The 18,937-nt window shown below is 41.8% G+C and overlaps 1 protein-coding gene across 1 annotated transcript in view; it reads right to left on the bottom strand.

Moving 5' to 3' along the window:
* LOC124553992 (histone-lysine N-methyltransferase eggless-like) overlaps positions 1-18,937 on the bottom strand; it is a 374,632-nt gene that overhangs the window by 225,650 nt on the left and 130,045 nt on the right. Inside the window, exon 5 of the mRNA XM_047128016.1 lies at positions 5,777-5,829. Within this exon, the coding sequence (XP_046983972.1) occupies positions 5,777-5,829 (53 nt within the window). The remainder of the gene's footprint in view (positions 1-5,776; positions 5,830-18,937) is intronic.

Genomic DNA, 18,937 nt, shown 5'->3' with positions numbered 1-18,937 from the left:
ACACATCACTTGATCTTTGCATCTGCCCTTCCATGTCAACACGTAGCTGTGGCCAGCGGTACTTTCATCTCTGGTACTACTGTCTGGCTGCCTCACAATATTTCACAATGTTCCACAGCATCAGCATCTGCTGAGTTTATTGTGCTGTGGTTTTGTTCTATGTCTCAATGCCAAGATCACAGACTGCATACAGAGGATAGTCTTCTTTCTCAGTAACGATTTCCATTGGTTTACTACTTTTAATTTTATATAAACTGTGTTCTGAAGCATTTATGATTTGTTTTATTTGGCTTATATTATATCTTTTATGTTTTATTTTTTGCTGCTGCTTTGTATGTACATTACTTTTGTAATGTTTTTAGTTATTTTAGTAACTTGTGAGAGAACTGCATGGGAGCCAGCCAGAGCCAGTGCAAGACAATATAAAGATTATTTGCCTGCCAGGGGTCACTAGCTTCCTGCCACAGATGACTGAGGTGTCACCCATGGTCAGTAGCCTCTGGTGGGATGCCTAGAGCTTCTGAAGGGCACACTACTTGAATGAGATGCATGCCATACCCATAGTAACGGAGGTGTAGTACAATGTGGGTTACAACATTTACTGTATGCCTTACTGGCTGCTACTGACATCATGCAGAATGCAGTGCTTGGAGCTTCTCCCACTTAACATAGAGTCTCTCCACCCTATTCAGCAGCTGACAATCATGTCTCAACAGAAGTTACCTGATCCATTTGTCACATATGCTTGCCACCATTGGGTTCATTTCTCCTTTTAATTGTTCTTACATTTAAATGCTTCAGTTTGCAAAACTTCTTGTTAGACAAATCTCTAAATGAACTTATATTTCAGAGGATGTTCTGAAGGTGGTCTTGAAAATTTACTGAAACTGGTCATCCTCTAAATAAGCATGGAAAAACTGGTAGAAGCCAACCTCGGTGAAGATCAGTTTGGATTCCGCAGAAATGTTGGAACACGAGAGGCAATACTGACCCTACGACTTATCTTAGAAAATAGATTAAGGAAAGGCAAACCTACATTTCTAGCATTTGTAGACTTAGAGAAAGCTTTTGACAATGTTGACTGGAATACTCTCTTTCAAATTCTGAAGGTGACAGGGGTAAAATACAGGGAGCGAAAGGCTCTTTACAATTTGTACAGAAACCACATGGCAGTTATAAGAGTCAAGGGCGTGAAAGGGAAGCAGTGGTTGGGAAGGGAATGAGACAGGGTTGTAGCCTCTCCCCAAAGTTATTCAATCTGTATATTGAGCAAGCAGTAGAGGAAACAAAAGAAAAATTTGGAGTGGGTATTAAAGTCCATGGAGAAGAAATAAAAACTTTGAGGTTCGCCAATGACATTGTAATTCTGTCAGAGACAGCAAAGGACTTGGAAGAGCAGTTGAACGGAATGGACAGTGTCTTGATAGGAGGATATAAGATGAACATCAACAAAAGCAAAACGAGGATAATGGAATGTAGTCGAATTAAGTTGGGTGATGTGAGGGAATTAGATTAGGAAATGAGACGCTTAAAGTAGTTTGCTATTTGGGAAGCAAAATAACTGATGATGGTTGAAGTAAAGAGGATATAAAATGTAGACTGGCAATGGCAAGGAAAGCGTTTCTCAAGAAGAGAAATTTGTTAACATCGAGTATAGATTTAAGTGTCAGGAAGTCGTTTCTGAAAGTATTTGTATGGAGTGTAGCCATGTATGGAAGTGAAACATGGACGATAAATAGTTTGGACAAGAAGAGAATAGAAGCTTTCGAAATGTGGTGCTACAGAAGAATGCTGAAGATTAGATGGGTAGATCACATAACTAATGAGGAGGTATTGAATAGAATTGGGGAGAAGAGGAGTTTGTGGCACAACTTGACAAGAAGAAGGGACCGGTTGGTAGGACATGTTCTGAGGCATCAAGGGATCACAAATTTAGCATTAGAGGGCAGCATGGAGGGCAAAAATCATAGAGGGAGACCAAGAGATGAAAACACTAAGCAGATTCAGAAGGATGTAGGTTGCAGCAAGTACTGGAAGATGAAGAAGTTTGCACAGGATAGAGTAGCATGGAGAGCTGCATCAAACCAGTCTCAGGACTGAAGACCACAACAACAACAACAACAACAACATACGATCAAGACTGTTTTAATTTTTTTACAAAGTAAATACATTAACATGTTAAAAAAGATATTAAAAAACTACAGTGACACCGCATGACATCTGTGAGCCTGTGGGAAATGTGATTTTGATTCATATGCATGTAAAGTAAAAGCACACACACCATTTAAAAGATAACTAACATGTGTAACCAATCACACTGTCATGACATAACCACACTGAAGTGCAAATCTGAAGGCAGTGTTATCAGGGACATACAACACTTAACACTGAAAGCACATTTTGTTTGAACATCCGTGTATAGCCTGAACAGTTGTATGAACTGATGACCTGTAGCACAACAGCCAGTGATACTAATCATTAAGCCTACTGTTTGCGCAATAGTTTGTGGCAGCACTACACTAGTAACACGCCTAGCTCTGATTCTTCGGAGAATCCAACTCTATGTATAAACCAGCTTCAGACAGATGGAGTGAAACTGGTGAAAATTGCAGCAGTAGGACCCAAAACATTGTTCTCAGTGATGAAGGTAGTCAAGTTCAAAATCAAGAGGCCATGGCAAAAATTTTTAATGAGTACTTTTTAAGCATTGCCAGAAAAAAAATACAAGATACAACAGGTACACAGAAAAAGCCATAAAATACAGAAAGATCATTTCCCAATTTTTTTTTTAGAGCAGATTGATTAAGCCCCCCATAACAGTACAAAAATCAAGAAGAACTGTAATCTTTTAAGAATCAGAAATTTAAATGGTGTCACTAGTACTTCCAGCAAACCACTAAAAGATTGCCGTAATCAGTTTGGTGAAGTCCTACCTCATATATTCCTCTCTCAAACAAGGTATCTTCCCCGACAAGATGAAGCAGCTATTGTAAAGTCCCTCTACAAAAAAAGGCAATGCCCCACATGTTACAAACTATAATCCCCCCCCCCCCTCTCTCTCTCTCTCTCTCTCTCTCTCTCTATCCCCCTCTTTTAACTACATTTTCTCGAGTCCTCAAAAAATTAATATATGCCAGGATAGTCAGCCACCTAAAAAGCTTTGCAATAATTAGTAAAAACCAGTTTGTATTCATAGAAGGTACCTCCACAAACAGATCTATATTTTTATCTACCAATAACATTTTGGAATGTCTTGACAGGAAGACATTGCCTATCAGCATATTTAGCCACCTGTCTAAGGCCTTCGACTGTGTCAATCATAGAATGCTCATAGAGAAAGCATGCCACTATGGAGACTGAGAACCAATGGGCAACTGGCTCCAATCCTATCTAGAGGGCAGTCAACAGAAAATAGCATAGACGGTAACAATACACACACAGGACTGGTACAGTCCAACTGGGGAACAATTCATTATGAAGTTCCACAAGATTCTGTCCTTGTCCCCTACCGAGCGAGGTGGCGCAGTGGTTAGCACACTGGACTCGCATTCGGGAGGATGACAGTTCAATCCCGCATCCGGCCATCCTGATTTAGGTTTTCCATGATTTCCTAAATAGCTTCAGGTAAATGCTGGGATGGTGCCTTTGAAAGGGGTGGCCGAATTCCTCCCCCATCCTTCCCTATTCCAATGAGACCAATGACCTCGCTATTTGGTCTCTTCCCCAAACAACCCAACCCCCTTGTCCCCTGCTATTTCTCATATATAATAATGACCTATCTCTATTGTCAAACAAAGCTAGCAATTTTACTATATTTGCTGATGACACAGGTATTTGTGACAGACAGTAAAACATCCACTGATCTAGAGTTAAATGTCAACCAATTACTTGCAGATATTATAAACTGGTTCACAGCAAATTCTCTATCAATAAACTTCAGCAAAGTTAGTTACATTTGTTTCCATTCTGATTACAAACGCACACAGGAAATAAGCACAGAACATGGGAGTCAGAAGATACAAAGGCTACATTATCCAAAATTCTTAGGCATCCATATAGATAGCAGGTTTAACTGTGAACACAATATCCACTAAACCCTGAAAATGCTTAGCTCAGCAAACATTTATGTTTGAGACAATCACCAAAACCGAAGACATTTAACATCCACCTACTTTGATGACTTCCATTTACTTATTTGTTATAGAATAACTGTCTAAGTCAATTCACCAATGATGAAAATTGTCAGAAAAAGGTTGTTCAAATTTTATGTCGAGTGCCTCCAAGAACCTCATTCATTATCTTTTTCAGCAAATAGGGATACTAACTACTACCCCATAATATCTCTTTTCAATCCTGACATTCATGGTTCACAATTTTTCTCAATATGAAACGAAAGAGTTGTACCATCATCATCATAAGAAATGTGACACACACTGTGACCTGAAAAATTTGTCTCTAGTGCAAAAAGGTGTAAAATACACATGTGCATAATCCTCAATGTGTTTCCAAGTAATATTAAGTGTCTATGAGGTATAATGTACTGTTTAAAAGTAAGCTAAAGGAGTTGTTGCTAGAAAAAAATTTCTGTTCTTTAGATAAATTCTTCGGCAGAGATAGATAAGATTATTTCTGATGTATTTTTTTTGTATTTTGCTTTAATGTACATTGCTGCTTTAGTTACATTAAACTGTGTTCTGTAAGTCAAGATGATGGTCTTTCTCATTTTATAAATAATTTTTATACAATATCTGAAAATTGTATCTTTACCTCTGTTTCTCAATATAATTAGAACTTATTGATTGTGTTTCTTTGTTATTATTTTCTAATTTGTATTCTTAATCTTTGTTTGTGGTCTTTAATTATACAAATATAATAATGTGATTAAATGTTTTGATTCATCCCACACCTATGCACTACCATGCAGAAATACCTATGAATATGTATCACAATAAATAAATAAATAAATAAGTAAAATAATTAAAGATATAATCATACTCAAGTTAATTTTGAAATTCAGTAATTGTAGGCCTATAAGTTAGAGTCATATGAGAACTACCTTCCATCATCGTTTTTTCAATTGTATAAACATTTACGCAATTGGTGTTGAGAAATATTTACATTTTTCTAAAAAATAGGTTTCCTCCTGAACTGTGTCATGTAACAATATGATTTTGGGGGTATCTTCAGTGGCATATGTGGCTACTGTCTGAAAAATGGGGAGCTAAGAGTTAGTACCAAAGAATAATACTAATGCTGAAATCTGACTGCATGAACAGTGAAAAAGTAGTTAGTGATAAACCTTTTTCCATTTCATTGTCTTTTGAAATGTGTCAGTAAGGAAAAGTCTGAACAAGTGTTGAATTATTTGCAAAGTTTGTTGGCAGCCACCAAGTACTCTCATTCTCAAATACTGGAAGAATATAATTCTGGGTAATTTGTGAACCATGAATTATGCTGCCTCAAGACATACACACATATTCTACCTTTAATACTTATTGTGTTAAACCTTTAACCTAAGATTATACCTTTTACCGAGTCAATTATGGCAGTATTTTAAATTTTTAAATTTAGTCAATAATTACAACACACAGAAAACCAAATTTTCATTCCTCTGGATGCCATTAGATAAGCAATCTGCAGCTGGCACCAGGTACCATTTTAGACATGAATTAATACAGACTTGGTTGCAACCAAATTTTACAGCAACTGCGACAGTTATCTATATAGCTTTTCACATATTGTGTACAAAAAAAAGGTCTAAACCACAACTACTTACAGCTGATGACTCTTTCCCCAATGCCATTGTGTAGCTATCTCTCAGCATTTCACCTACAAGAAAAAAATAGACAACATAAAAAACATATTGCATTTCATCACCACTGTAATAAGTTCAAATGATAATAAAGATCCTGTAAATACGGACAAATATAATGTGCACACAAAAAACTTATAATCGAACTGAAAAGTATAAATATTTTATAAGGCAACTGTAACATATTATATCTATGTTTCCCAAATCTTTGGGGATGGTAAATCTTTCTGTTGCATTATCATTGTGCTGAGTAAGTATGTCGTAGAAGGTGTAGGTTTTCATGTACATATTATTGCCCCTATTTGTAAATAATAGAATCTTTTTTAGAGTGAGACACATCCTAATGCCTGAAAAAAGATGTAGATGTAGATATAGAAAAATTACATTGGAATAGTCATTAAACATCACTTACAACTGAAAACAAGGGAGCCAGGTTGGGGTGGGAGCTAGATGGGGTACTTGCCTATATCTAGAATCTTGAGGGGAGGGAGGTTTATGCACTTTACATTTATTACAAAATTCTTGTGCATTTCTAAAAAATATTGTCAGCTATTTTACTATGTTGCAGATTTGGCATTATTGTTTGCAACAGAAAATGCTGTCCGTGTCATTTTTAAAATTTCTTTATATTTTTCCAGATAGGGTAATATGAAATGGAAACTTTTCCCTGATGTTTTGTTGCTATCCCACTTGATCTTCCTCAGTTGTTCTGATTTATTTTATATTTCAGATTTTTAATTTTCAGTGAGACCCCCTAACATTATAAATTGAGGAATGATATTATTTCTTCAGAGTAACTCATTGAATATTTTATGACAAAGATGTAATTTCATATCATTCAATCAAAATGGTGGCATTCACATTCATATTAATGAAGTGTACTTAAAATATACTGTTTAAAAATGCTTCCCATTTTGGTATCAAAATAATCTACCAGAAAATATTGAGTTTATATCGATCAATCCTTTGTGGTATAATATCTTCTTAAATTCCTTTCACATTTGTATCTTCCAATACTAGATGAATAAGTTATATGAGCTGCTATCCAAAATTTTCGCGACTGGTGCTGCCATCTGTTGAAAACCTTACCTTCAGACTAATGGTCACCATCACCCTCGAAGTAGTTCCCATCCACATGTACACAACAGTCCCAGCACTTCTGCCACTCGTCAAATGTTTTCTGGAAGTCCTGTTCTTTGAGGGCGTTTGTCATCACCAGCAATGCTTCTTAAATCCTATCTAGAGTGTCGAACCAATGGTCTTTCAACTTGAGTCTCAGTTCTGGGAATAGTGCGAAGTCGCAAGGTGCCAGATCTTCACTTTGCTCTTCACCTGTCTCACTTTTTTGGGTCTTCGAGAGCCAGTGCTCTTCCACTGGGATGATTGTTGCTTTGTCTCTGGGTCATAACCATAAACCCAGATCTCGTCGCTGGTGAGAACCCTGGGTGGGATACAACTGCCATGTTGTTTTATGCCAAAAAGGTCCTGGTGAGCAAGGACATGTGACAGGGCATGTTGGCATGATGCAGCAACCAGTTCCCTTGATGGCAAAGTTCAGGCCCTCGTTGTCACACGTTTTCATGGAGCTGATGCAAAATATCATGGTAGTATGCTGACTTCACTGTTTGGCTGGGTGAGATGAATTCTTTGTGCACAATTCCCTTGGGATCAAGGAAAACAATGATCGTGATCTTCACTTTGCTCTTCACCTGTCTCACTTTTTTGGGTCTTGGAGAGCCAGTGCTCTTCCACTGGGACGATTGTTGCTTTGTCTCTGGGTCATAACCATAAACCCAGCTCTCGTCGCTGGTGAGAACCCATGACAAGAAGGTTGGATCATCGGATGTGGTCTGACAAAGGTCAGTGCACACTTCAACACGCTGTGCCTTCTGATTGGCAGTCAAGATCCTTGGCACAAATTTTGCGGCAACACAATGCATGCCCTATTCATCAGTCAACATTCATTGACATGTCCCATAACCAATACCCACTTCATCCGCAAGGCCTTGAATGATTTGACATCGATCCGCACAAACCAATTGTTGAAGTTTGGAAACAATGCCTGGTGTTGTGCGGCTAATGGGCCTTCCAGTGTGAGCATCATCTTCAATGTCTGTACGGCCGGCCCTGTACTGAGCATGTCATTCAAACACACGCATACGGCTCATGCTCTGTCCCCCAAACACTTGAATCACTGCAAGGGTCTCCGTAGCACTTTTCCCAAGATTTGCACAGAATTTGATACGCAAATGCTGTTCTGTTCGCGGATCCCTCATAAAATCACCACACACACCAAACACAGAGTATTGCAGAAATCACTGTGGACACGCAACAAGTCCTCCCAGCTGAATGCCACTCCGCACACTGATTCATCAGATATGCAACTCTCACCACTTAGCAGTGCAAAGATCTACTCTTACTTTCCAGATGGCAGCACTAGTCCCAAAAATTTTGGATTCAACCTCATATAAAGAAAGCCAATTAGAGTGTTACCCCCTCTAAGATTAATTTCTGTGGACAGTCATACAAAGATACACAGATTTTTATTACAAAGCTGACTAAACCTGATGTACTGAAGTTTGACAAAGTAATATCAATATCTTGATACAACCACTTTATTTACAGACCTTCTATTCTGATTTGTCTGTAATGGTATGATGCTGCCTTCTATTTATATATGGAAGTGTTTTTAGCTGCCACCAGGCTTCTGGTTGTTATGCTGTTGTGCAGTCATGTCTGAAAGTGACACCAGTTAAGCACCTGCTCATGATACTGGTGTTACTACGTGTCATTTAATATTCAAGGACACTATCACTGCTGAGATGTAAAGCAAAGATACTCTACAGAGACAAACAACAGTCAGGAACTTAAACTAGTCACACACGGATAAAAATTTGAATCATCAATAAGGGTGACAGTAGCTGTTATTTAGACACAATTTAAGGAAGAGTTTGCCAGTAGACTAACACTGCCCTTTCTTTACCAGTATCGGTGTACACAGTGGATACCAGAGGGTCCCATAACGAGTTACAGGCCACAAGAGACATACAGAGGAAAATGAGAGAAATCGGAAAAATTCATCTTCTATTGTTCGCCCACAGGTGACAGAGCAACTTGTAATAAATAAACAACATAAATGACTGTCAAGTCAATCCACTTCCAGGTTACAGCCACCTCCTTAATGCAGAATTTATGATTCACATCGCAAACACCACTTAAATGAACAAAACTTTTCACAAAGAAGATATTTTACTGAAGAAAGGTATCTGACAACAGCTGACTTAGAGAGCATATACAGAAAAATGGATAATTTTTTTCCTTGAGTCCTCAGTCGTCTTACTGGTTTGATGCAGTCTGCTATGAATTCCTCTCCTGCATTAACTTTTTCATCTCAGAATAGCACTTGCACCCTCTGTTCTCAAGTATTTGTTAGATATATTCAAATCTCTGTCTACCTCTAAAGTTTTTACTCTCTACAGTTCTCTCTAGTATGTTGGAGGTAATTCCCTTATGCCTTAACACATGTTTCATCACTTTGTCCCTTCTTCTTGTCACTGTTTACCATACGTTCCTTCTTTCACTGATTCTGTGGAGAACCACCTCATTCCTTAACCTATCAGTACACTTACTTTCAGCATCCTTCTGTAGTATAACATCTGAAATGCTTCTAATGTCTTCTTTTCTGTTTTCTCACTGCCCATCATTCATTACAATACAATGCCATGCTCCAAGCTTACACACTCAGAAGTTCCATCCTCAGATTCAAGCAAAAGTTTGATGCCAGCAGACTTCTCTTGGGTAGAAATATTATAAGAAAATATCGCTAGCAAAAATCTCGTGTTCATTTGTTCAAAATCTTAAATCTTCACAAGGTCTTCAAAAATTGCTTGGGAATTTTGTAACACTGTTGCATGTCGAAACAAGTGTGTTTTATATACCTTTTTTAATACATAAATAAATATGTATTATATAAAGCAAAAACATTATTACCAGTATTTCTGCAAGGTTCTTACTGTTTTAATTCAAATTTTTACATGATACTCTGATGAGGATTAAGATAGACATTGGCCTTATATTTCAATATATAACTATATGTGTAATATATAAATTGGAAATATTGTTATCAGAAATCACAAAAAGTACTTGATCGATTGCAAAAATCAAACAATGGAAAATCCAAGATGGAATGTAAAAATGCCAGAGAAGGAAAGTGGCTACTCACCATATAGCGGAGATGCTGAGTCGCGATAGGCACAACAAAAAGATTCACACATTTATAGCTTTCGGCCATTAAGGCCAGCCGAAAGCTATAATTGTGTGAATCTTTTTGATGTGCCCATCGCGACTCAGCATCTCCGGTATATGATCGATTGCAACTTTTACTTGAACAGCAATCAGGAATGGAGTGGGGAAGGGTGAAGGATAGCAGGGAAGGGGTTGCTGTTGGGCAAGTCTTGCACCTGAGTTGTCCAGATGGATATGATCCCTGTGCCAAGGAGTAGGGATTGGAAGTGGCACAGGGATGGACTAGGATGTTGCGGAGGTTGGGTGGGTGATGGAACACTTTAGGAGTGGTTGGAATGATCTTGTGTAGGATATCCGTCATTTCAAGGCATAATGATAGATAATCATAGCCTCGACAAAGGATGTGGTTCAGAAGTTGAAGTGTGGGATAATGTTGGGTGACACTGGGGGCACTCTTTTGTAGCTGGCTCTTACAAGTGATGAGAGGATTGGGAGTGTGTGGGGAAATGGAAATCAAAATCTGTTTGGAGACTAGGTGTGTTGGATACTGCCTGTCTTTGAAGTCTTTAGTGAGACTTTTGGCATACTGGCAAAGGGAGTTCCTCTCACTGCAGATACACCATCACTGGGTGACCAAACTGTATGGGAGGAATTTTTTGGTGTGAAAGAGATGGCAGCTGTGAAAATACTGGTACTGTTGGTGGCTGCTGGGTTTAATGTGGACAGAGTTGTGAATGGAGCCATCAGAGAGATAGAAGTCCACGTCCAGGATGGTGGCAAGCAGGGTTGAGGAAGACCAGGTGAAGCAATTTGTAGTAACGATGCTGAGGTTATGAAAGAATGAAGATTGTGTGTATTGGTCCTGGGTCCAGATCATGAAGATATTATCAGTGAACCTGAACCAGAGCAGGGGTTTGGGAGGCTAGGAAGGTTTCCTCTAGATGGCCTATAAACAGGTTGGCATAGCAGGGTCCCATGTGAGAGCCCATAGCTATGCCACAGACTTGTTTGTATACTTCCCTCCAAAGGAGAAGTGTTACAATACAGATAGGTAGGTGTATGAGGAATGAAGTAGGGGGTCTGGAGTCTCAAGGACATTGGGAAAGGTAGTGTTCAATTGCACCAAGACTATGAGTATGTGGGTTTTTGGTATCTAGGGATGTGGAATCAACAGTGACCAGTAAGAAACCAGGAGGTAATGTATTGCTTATGGTGGAGAGTAGGTATATTGTCAAGGGAGACTAGATTACCACTAACTGGTTGGCAGTGATGGTCATTAAGGGCTGAAATACTTTCAGTGGGGGCACAACAACAAGCTACAATTCGAAGTCCATGATTGTTTGTTTTCTTAATTTTGGGGAGGATGTAAGTAGGTGGTTGGGTGGGGTGTCATTGGGTTGAAGAGGGAAATCAATTCACAGGAAAGTCACACCTTTGGATAGTACTGAAACTTCTGTGGGGCTGAGTAATATTGAAGAAATGTTAACAACAGTGTTTCAGGATTGTTTAAGCTCCAGATTTGGATTTGGGGTGTTGCTAGGGAGTTTTGAGGGATGCTCCTATTTGAAAAGGTCCGCTGGGAGGGTCCAGATTCTATGAGGGTTTCACAATGAGGAACACTGTGGATATGATAGGTGTTGTATAGTGGTGTCCCAAAATATCAACAGCATGTCAGCAGGTTTGATAACTTATGAAGGTGGTGTCTTGATTGCTATTCCAGGCGCTGGAGAGCAAGGGTTTCAATTGCAGGTATGTGATGTATGTAACAGGGATCGCACAGCAGCAGTATCTTGTGGAGGGAGCAGAGGTGGTTCTGGGTTGCCTGTGTTGTGGAAGTGTGTTTTTCCAGCACCAGGCTTTCGAGGGACAGGGACTGGTGGAATCTGAAAAGGTGAAGGTCCCTGCAAAAGGAGGGGTGGCATACAGAAAAAGGAACTTTCGTGCTGGGGAAATTGGAGTGTGGGAGATTCCATGTTTTAGGCAACATTTAAGGAACAGTATGTGGAAATCGGTTTCAGCTAGGGAAAGGGATACTTTCTTGAACTGGTGCAGAATGATGGAGAAAAAGTTCATTGTAGCAGGGATGGCACTCAGGAAATGGAAAATGACATAGGAAATGGACAAATGAAGGCATTAGGTGGCTGTGATGGGAACTAGATAACAGGAACATATGCTTAAAAATATGTACAGGCATGCAACTACGCACACAAATAAGCAAAACAGGTATAACAGAAGTCAAAATATGCACAAATATGTGAAAATACAGGGTTTACTCAAAAACTACTGGAAAATTCACAATTTCGTGCCAATGGTGTGTTGGAGTGAAATGGTTGATTGGATTAAAAAGAGGGGAAAAGGGACCAAACTACGAGGTCATCAGTCCTTTGTTCTGAATAAAACAATGCAGCAAGTGTGAGAATAAAACAAACGAGCCTGACAACTCAAAATGGGATGAAAGGTAATATCACAAGAATGATGAAGGGCAACAAACATGTAAACGGACAAAAGGGGACATGAAAACCACAGAAATGCAAGAAATGGGATGAAGAGATTAAAACAACAAAGCAGATTACCATAGCTGGCTGGCCATGAGAATAAAAAAGGAGAAGCCAGCCACTCAGCAACACATTAAAACCTCCACCCTAGAAGCACTGGGGTGGAGGACACAGAGGGACAAAGAACATGTGTTAAAACTTAGATCAAATTATAAAACCCACACTTACGAATAAAAAGTAAAACTAGATCATCCAGTGAGGTATTGTCAGATAAAATTAGCAGCAACGTGTCCGGTAACACAAGATTTTGTTGCTGAACAGTCAAAGTGGGACAATGCACCATAATATGGGCCACTGTCAACTGGGAGCTGCACTGACACTCGGGCAGGTCTTCAAGTGCAGGAGGTAACCATGGGTCACCCAAGCATGGCCAATGAGGAGCCGGCAGAGCACAACTGATTCCCTGTGAGAGTCCTGCATGTAAGTCTTCGACACATTCATAATCTCCTTAATGACACACAGTTTGTTGTGTGTACTGTTATGCCACTCTGTTCCCCAAAGCCAAAAAACCCTACAGCATAAGTCAAAATGCAGGTCAGGTTCAGAGATGCCCATCTCCAGAAGCAGTTTCCGCGTAGCCTGTTTGGCCAGCCTGCCATCAAGTACGTTCCCTGGGATGCCGATGTGTCTTGGGGTCCAAACGAACACCACTCAACAACAGTATCATTCCATAGATGAACTCCTAGATGGATGCTACCAAAGGATGGTGGCGAGGGTAGCACTGGTTGATAGCTTTTAGGCTGCTGAAGGAGGCAGTACACAGAAGAAACGATTCCCCCGGGGTATGAACGGATATACTGAAGTGCACAAGAGATGGCCACCAGCTCTGCAGTGAATACACTGCATCCATCGGGAAAGGAATGCTGTTCAAAATGGCCTCTGTGGACGTAGGCGAAGCCAACATGACCATCAGCCATCAAGCCATTGGTGTAAACCATTTCAGAGCCCTGGAACACGTCAATGATGATGATGATGATGATGATGATGATGATGATGATGATGATGATGAGTTGGGTTGGGTTGAGGGGGCGCTAGACTTCGCGGTCCTCAGTGCCCTGATGAAAAGTCAACATGAAATCTCATTGGTGGGGGACAAAGGCAGTCCCCACATGCAGAGCAGTTTAAAACGTACTAAAGTCTGCTGCCCTTCCCCACCAATTTAGGGATGAGGCCTGAGAGTTCACAAAATTTCACCACTCTGTTAACACCGGTATTGGAATATGCGAGGATGGTGGGCAGATCTCCAGCGAGATGAGGGGCTGCCCTATTATCAGTATACAGGACACATGTAGCCACAAACTTCACAGAAAGGTGGCTCCTCCCCCCAGAGGAGGAAGCGATGTGTGAAAGGGCTATGCCCAATGTGGAGTCTGGTAAGCAAAACCTCCTTCCAACGGCAAGACTGACACGAAGTCCGCCAAGCTTTTGTGGTCGGTTTGAGCAGCCGCAGTTTGTTGTAAGACACCTGCAACCATTCAGTCTCCCACTGAAGCATGATGCATCTGTCAGAAAATGAGATAATGGCGTGGAACAGGATGGGACATTGATGGACAGCACCATCCCAACATGCTTCCTTGGCAGCTTTATCAGCCATGTTGTTAATGAGTCCACTTCCGCTGTGCACGTTTGGGAATCAATATGATGGATTTCTGGCAAGGGTAGTCCACATCCCCTTATGGCCTTGTCAAATAATGGGGTCGTTGTGGACATGCCAGAAGAGATGGCTCACGTTTTAGCTGAACACTTTTATACTGTTACTAAGTCATCCAGACAAGCTCCTGATGTTCAGGTATTCCATCCGACTGCGGAGATGAGGAAGCTCAATTTTTTCTCACGTAATGAAGAAGTCTACAACCTTCCATTCTCTGTGTGGGAACTGGAATCAGCTTTATCTGCAGCCAGAGACACTGCTCCAGGACCTGATGAGATCCATTATACCACGCTTCGTCATCTGTGCCCTGAAGCGAAAGGTCAGCTCCTCTCTTATTTCTATGAGATTTGGTTTGACGGACGGTACCCGAACATGGCCAGGTACCCAGCAAAAGATCACCTTCTTGCCACAGTGTTGAAGCCGCTGCAAGCAGTCATAGATGAGCTGAATCAGCGGGTCTACCGGATACATTTGGTGAAGCGCGTGCAGTGCACTAAGAGAGTCGGAACAGACAAGAAAACTTGTATGGTGATGTGTGTGAACCCTCTCCAGTGTCATTAGAATACCATATAACTCCGCATCACAATTTGTAAATTGTTCTAGAAGATGCACTTTAAAAACCCTATTAGGGAAAACTACAGAACAACTGAGAGCATTCACCTGCTGGGATCCATCTGTATAAATAACGATAAAACTATGGTACATACTTAAAACAGACGAAAACAAAGTTGTAAAAGCCATATCTGGAGTACAATTTTTCGGGTACTGTATCAAGCTTAAAATCACTTTGGGCCTCCGAAGACACCAAAGCGGTAGTGCGTTCCATTCCTGGGTGTGTATTTTCATACCCAAGAGATCCAGATCGTTGAGGCAGGCCGTAGCACGTATACCAAGTGGCTGGGTCGCTTGAGGCCAATTCCTGAACAGTCGTTCGAAGACTGGTTGGATCACTGAATGAAATGCCAATGACTGGGGTGATGCTGAGATCTTCAGTGCCTGTCGAACCAAAACGATATGTTGCCAAATCCAGAGTGGTGATTCATCTTCATCTACCAGCCTCTGCACACAGACACTGAACTGGGCTGGTCCAAAAGGCTCCAGTCAATATGCGAATGCCCACATGGTGGACAGCATCTAACATCTGGAGGTAGGAAGGATGGGCTGATCCATAGATCACGCTGCTATAGTGTAAGCGTGATCAAATAAATGCCCTATAAAACTGGAGGAGGTGGGACTTGTCAGCTCCCCATCTTTTTCCGCCAAGGCAATTCAAAACGTTCTACAACCGGAAGCCTTTTTTTTTTAGGTCTTTCAGGTGTGGGAGCCATGTTAATTTCGAGTCAAATAATAAACTCAAAAGGCAAACTGTGTCTTGAAAAAGTGAACTACAGTCCCCCATTGTAAGGTCTGGTTGGTTAAAACTCCGACAAGCACGATTAAAATTGACACATAGTCTTCTCAGCTGAGAACCGAAAACCAGTTGTCTGGGCCCAGGTTTCCAGCCTCCTAATGGTCAGTTGTCGTTGCGTCAGCGTCATCGTAAGATTAGAGGAAGAGTAGAAGATTGCAAAGTCATCCACAAACAGAGAGCATTTGACAGGGCTCCTGACTGCAGAGGAAATGCCACTGATAGCGATGGCAAACAATGTGACACTGAGGACACTGCTCTGGGCCACACCATTCTCTTGAACATAGCAATCAGACATGGTATCGTCAATGCGATAACAAAAACGCCTGTCCTCGAGAAAGGATTGGATCAGAAGCGGCAGGTGTCCACGTAGTTCCCATTCATGAAGTTGGTGATGGATGTTGTACGTCCAAGTAGTGTCATATGCTTTTTTGAAGCCAAAAAACACACAAACTAAATGGTTTCGGCGTAAGGAGGACTCCTGTATAACTGTCTCCAGTAGAATTAAGTTGTCAAGAGTGGAATGGTAGCGCCTGAAACCACACTGGGAGCGGCTCAGGTAACCTCGGGACTCAAGAAGCCAGATGAGGTGGCGACTGACCATGCATTCAAGAGTCTCGCCCATACAACTAGTAAGGGCGACACTCCGATAACTGTTAGGGGCACTACGGTCGTTACCCGGTTTCCAGAACGGAATTAAGATTGCCTCATTCCAAGTAATGGGGTACTGTCCGTCAAACCAAATCTCATAGAAATAAGAGAGGAGCTGACCTTTCGCTTCAGGGCACAGATGACGAAGCGGGGTATAATGGATCTCATCAGGTCCTGGAGCAGTGTCTCTGGCTGCAGATAAAGCTGATTCCAGTTCCCACACAGAGAATGGAAGGTTGTAGACTTCTTCATTACGTGAGAAAAAATTGAGCTTCCTCATCTCCGCAGTCGGATGGAATACCTGAACATCAGGAGCTTGTCTGGATGACTTAGTAACAGTGTAAAAGTGTTCGGCTAAAACGTGAGCCATCTCTTCTGGCGTGTCCACCAAGACCCCATTATTTGACAAGGCCATAAGGGGATGTGGACTACCCTTGCCTGAAATCCGTCATATTGATTCCCAAACGTGCACAGCGGAAGTGGACCGATTAATGGAAGTCATGAATTCCCTCCAGGAAGCCCTCTTCCGTTCTTTGATCACTCGCCTTGCATGTGCTCTTGCAGACATGAAGATTGTCTGTAGTTGGACACCGTTTGAAGTTCCAAAGAACTGTCCATCTGGCCCTGATTGACAATCAACAGTCATCATTCCACCAAGGGACAGGCCTCCATCTGAGACGGTTACTAGACCTGGGGATGGACTCTGTGGCAGCCCTTTGGATCTCATGAGTGTTATGGGAACACATCAGGAATCGAGAGAAAATGACAGCAAAGAGCGGCAGGAGTAAATGAGTCCTTAGGGTCATGTGAAAGGTCCATACGAATCTGCGGCCTAGGTGTACACCATGGAGTTGTATGCATACCGACCTGGATGGGAGGTGGTAAGGGGAAGGACCCCTGTTCAGACAGAAGGGATCGCACGCAAACCACAGTCATTAGCCCTGACCTGGGCCACCATTGTGGGAGATGCTCAGGAGAACTACGAATGAGTGCAACGTAACTGGCGAGCAGTTGTGCACGTTGGACTGCAATGGAGGGACTCCGGCATCCACCAGGACACTGTTCACTGGGCCTGTTCTAAAAGCTGCCGTCACAAGGCAAACGCCACAGTGGTGCACTGGGTCGAGTACACACAATGCTGAGGGTGCCATGAAACCATAAACCAGACTCCCATAGTTAAGGCAGGATTGAACAAGGGCTTTGTAGAGCTGCACAGACTAGAGCTATCTGCATGCCAGTTGGTGTTGCTCAGGCAGCGAAGGGCATTGAGGTGCTGCCAGCACTTCCGCTTAAGCTGAAGAAGGTGAGGTAACCAAGTCAATTCGGCATCGAAAACCAGTCCTAAGAATCGATATGTCTCCACTACAGTGAGTGGATCGTCATTAAGGTAAAGTTCTGGTTCCAGATAAATGGTACAATACCAACAGAAGTGCATAACATACGATTTTGCGGCCGAAAACTGGAAACCGTGGGCCAGAGCCCATGATTGCACCTTGCGGATGGCTTCCAGTAGGGGCTGCTCAGCTAAACCAGTACCAGGGGAGCACTACGAAATGCAGAAGTGGTCTGCATACAGAGAGGGCGAAACGGACAGCCCTACAGCTGCTGCTAGACCGTTAATGGCCACTAAAAATAGTGATACACTCAATGTAGAGCCCTATAGGACCCCATTCTCCTGGATATGGGGGGAATTATGGGAGGCACCAACTTTGACATGGAAAGTACGGAGTGACAGGAAATTCTCGATAAAAATCAGGAGCGGGCCTCGGAGACCCCACCCGTATGGTGTTATAAGGATAAGGAGGGAAATCAATTCAGGGGTGAGGTTCTGGGAAGGACCTAAAGCTTTAAGCTGAGACTGGAGGTTATGTTGGGCTTTTGAGATGGGACCACTCTTGCAGATTATATAGGTGGACAAGTCAGATAATTGGTAGTGCCCTTCCGCCAGCTAATCAATTCAACTCATCATAATAGTGGTGTAGCCTTTGATTGCAGGGAAGATGATTAAGTCAGGATCTGTTTTGAGACTGTGTATGGCTATCCTCTCCCCTGCTGAAAGGTTGATGTTCTTAGGAAGGGACCTCAGGAAGGGTGGTGATCCCAAGTTAGAGGTAAGGAATCCCTGGAAGGTCAGACAGGTGTAGTTAGGTGGGAGGTGAGGAGGATCAGCACGAACTGGGAGAGACAGCGTTCAATGTCAGAATCAAGCTGGCTTTGGTTGGAGGAACTTCTGGCAAAGAAGTGTTTCCATTAAAGGGAACAGGAGGAGGGGAGTAGGTCTCTGACACACCCAACATGGTTAAATTAGGGTGTAGGACTAAAGGTCAAACCTTTCGATAGTACTGAAACGTCTGTGGGCTGAGTGTTTTTGTGGAAATGTTAAAACAGTGTTCCAGGATTGTTTACGCTTTGTATTTGTATTTGGGGTGTTGGTAGAGAGTTTTGGGGGGATCCTGCTATTTGGAAAGGTCCACTAGGCAGGGTTTGGGTTCTATGAAGGTATGACGAGGTAGGGATTCAAGCAGCAGCATCTTGTGGAGGGAGCAGAGATGGTTCTGTGATGCCTGTGTCATGGAAATTTATTTTTGCAGTAGCAGGCTTGGAAGGGACAAGGA

This window comes from Schistocerca americana, chromosome 11 (assembly GCF_021461395.2).
Source record: "Schistocerca americana isolate TAMUIC-IGC-003095 chromosome 11, iqSchAmer2.1, whole genome shotgun sequence".
In the NCBI taxonomy this organism is placed as follows: domain Eukaryota; kingdom Metazoa; phylum Arthropoda; class Insecta; order Orthoptera; family Acrididae; genus Schistocerca; species Schistocerca americana.
This window is presented reverse-complemented; position numbering and strand designations above follow the sequence as displayed.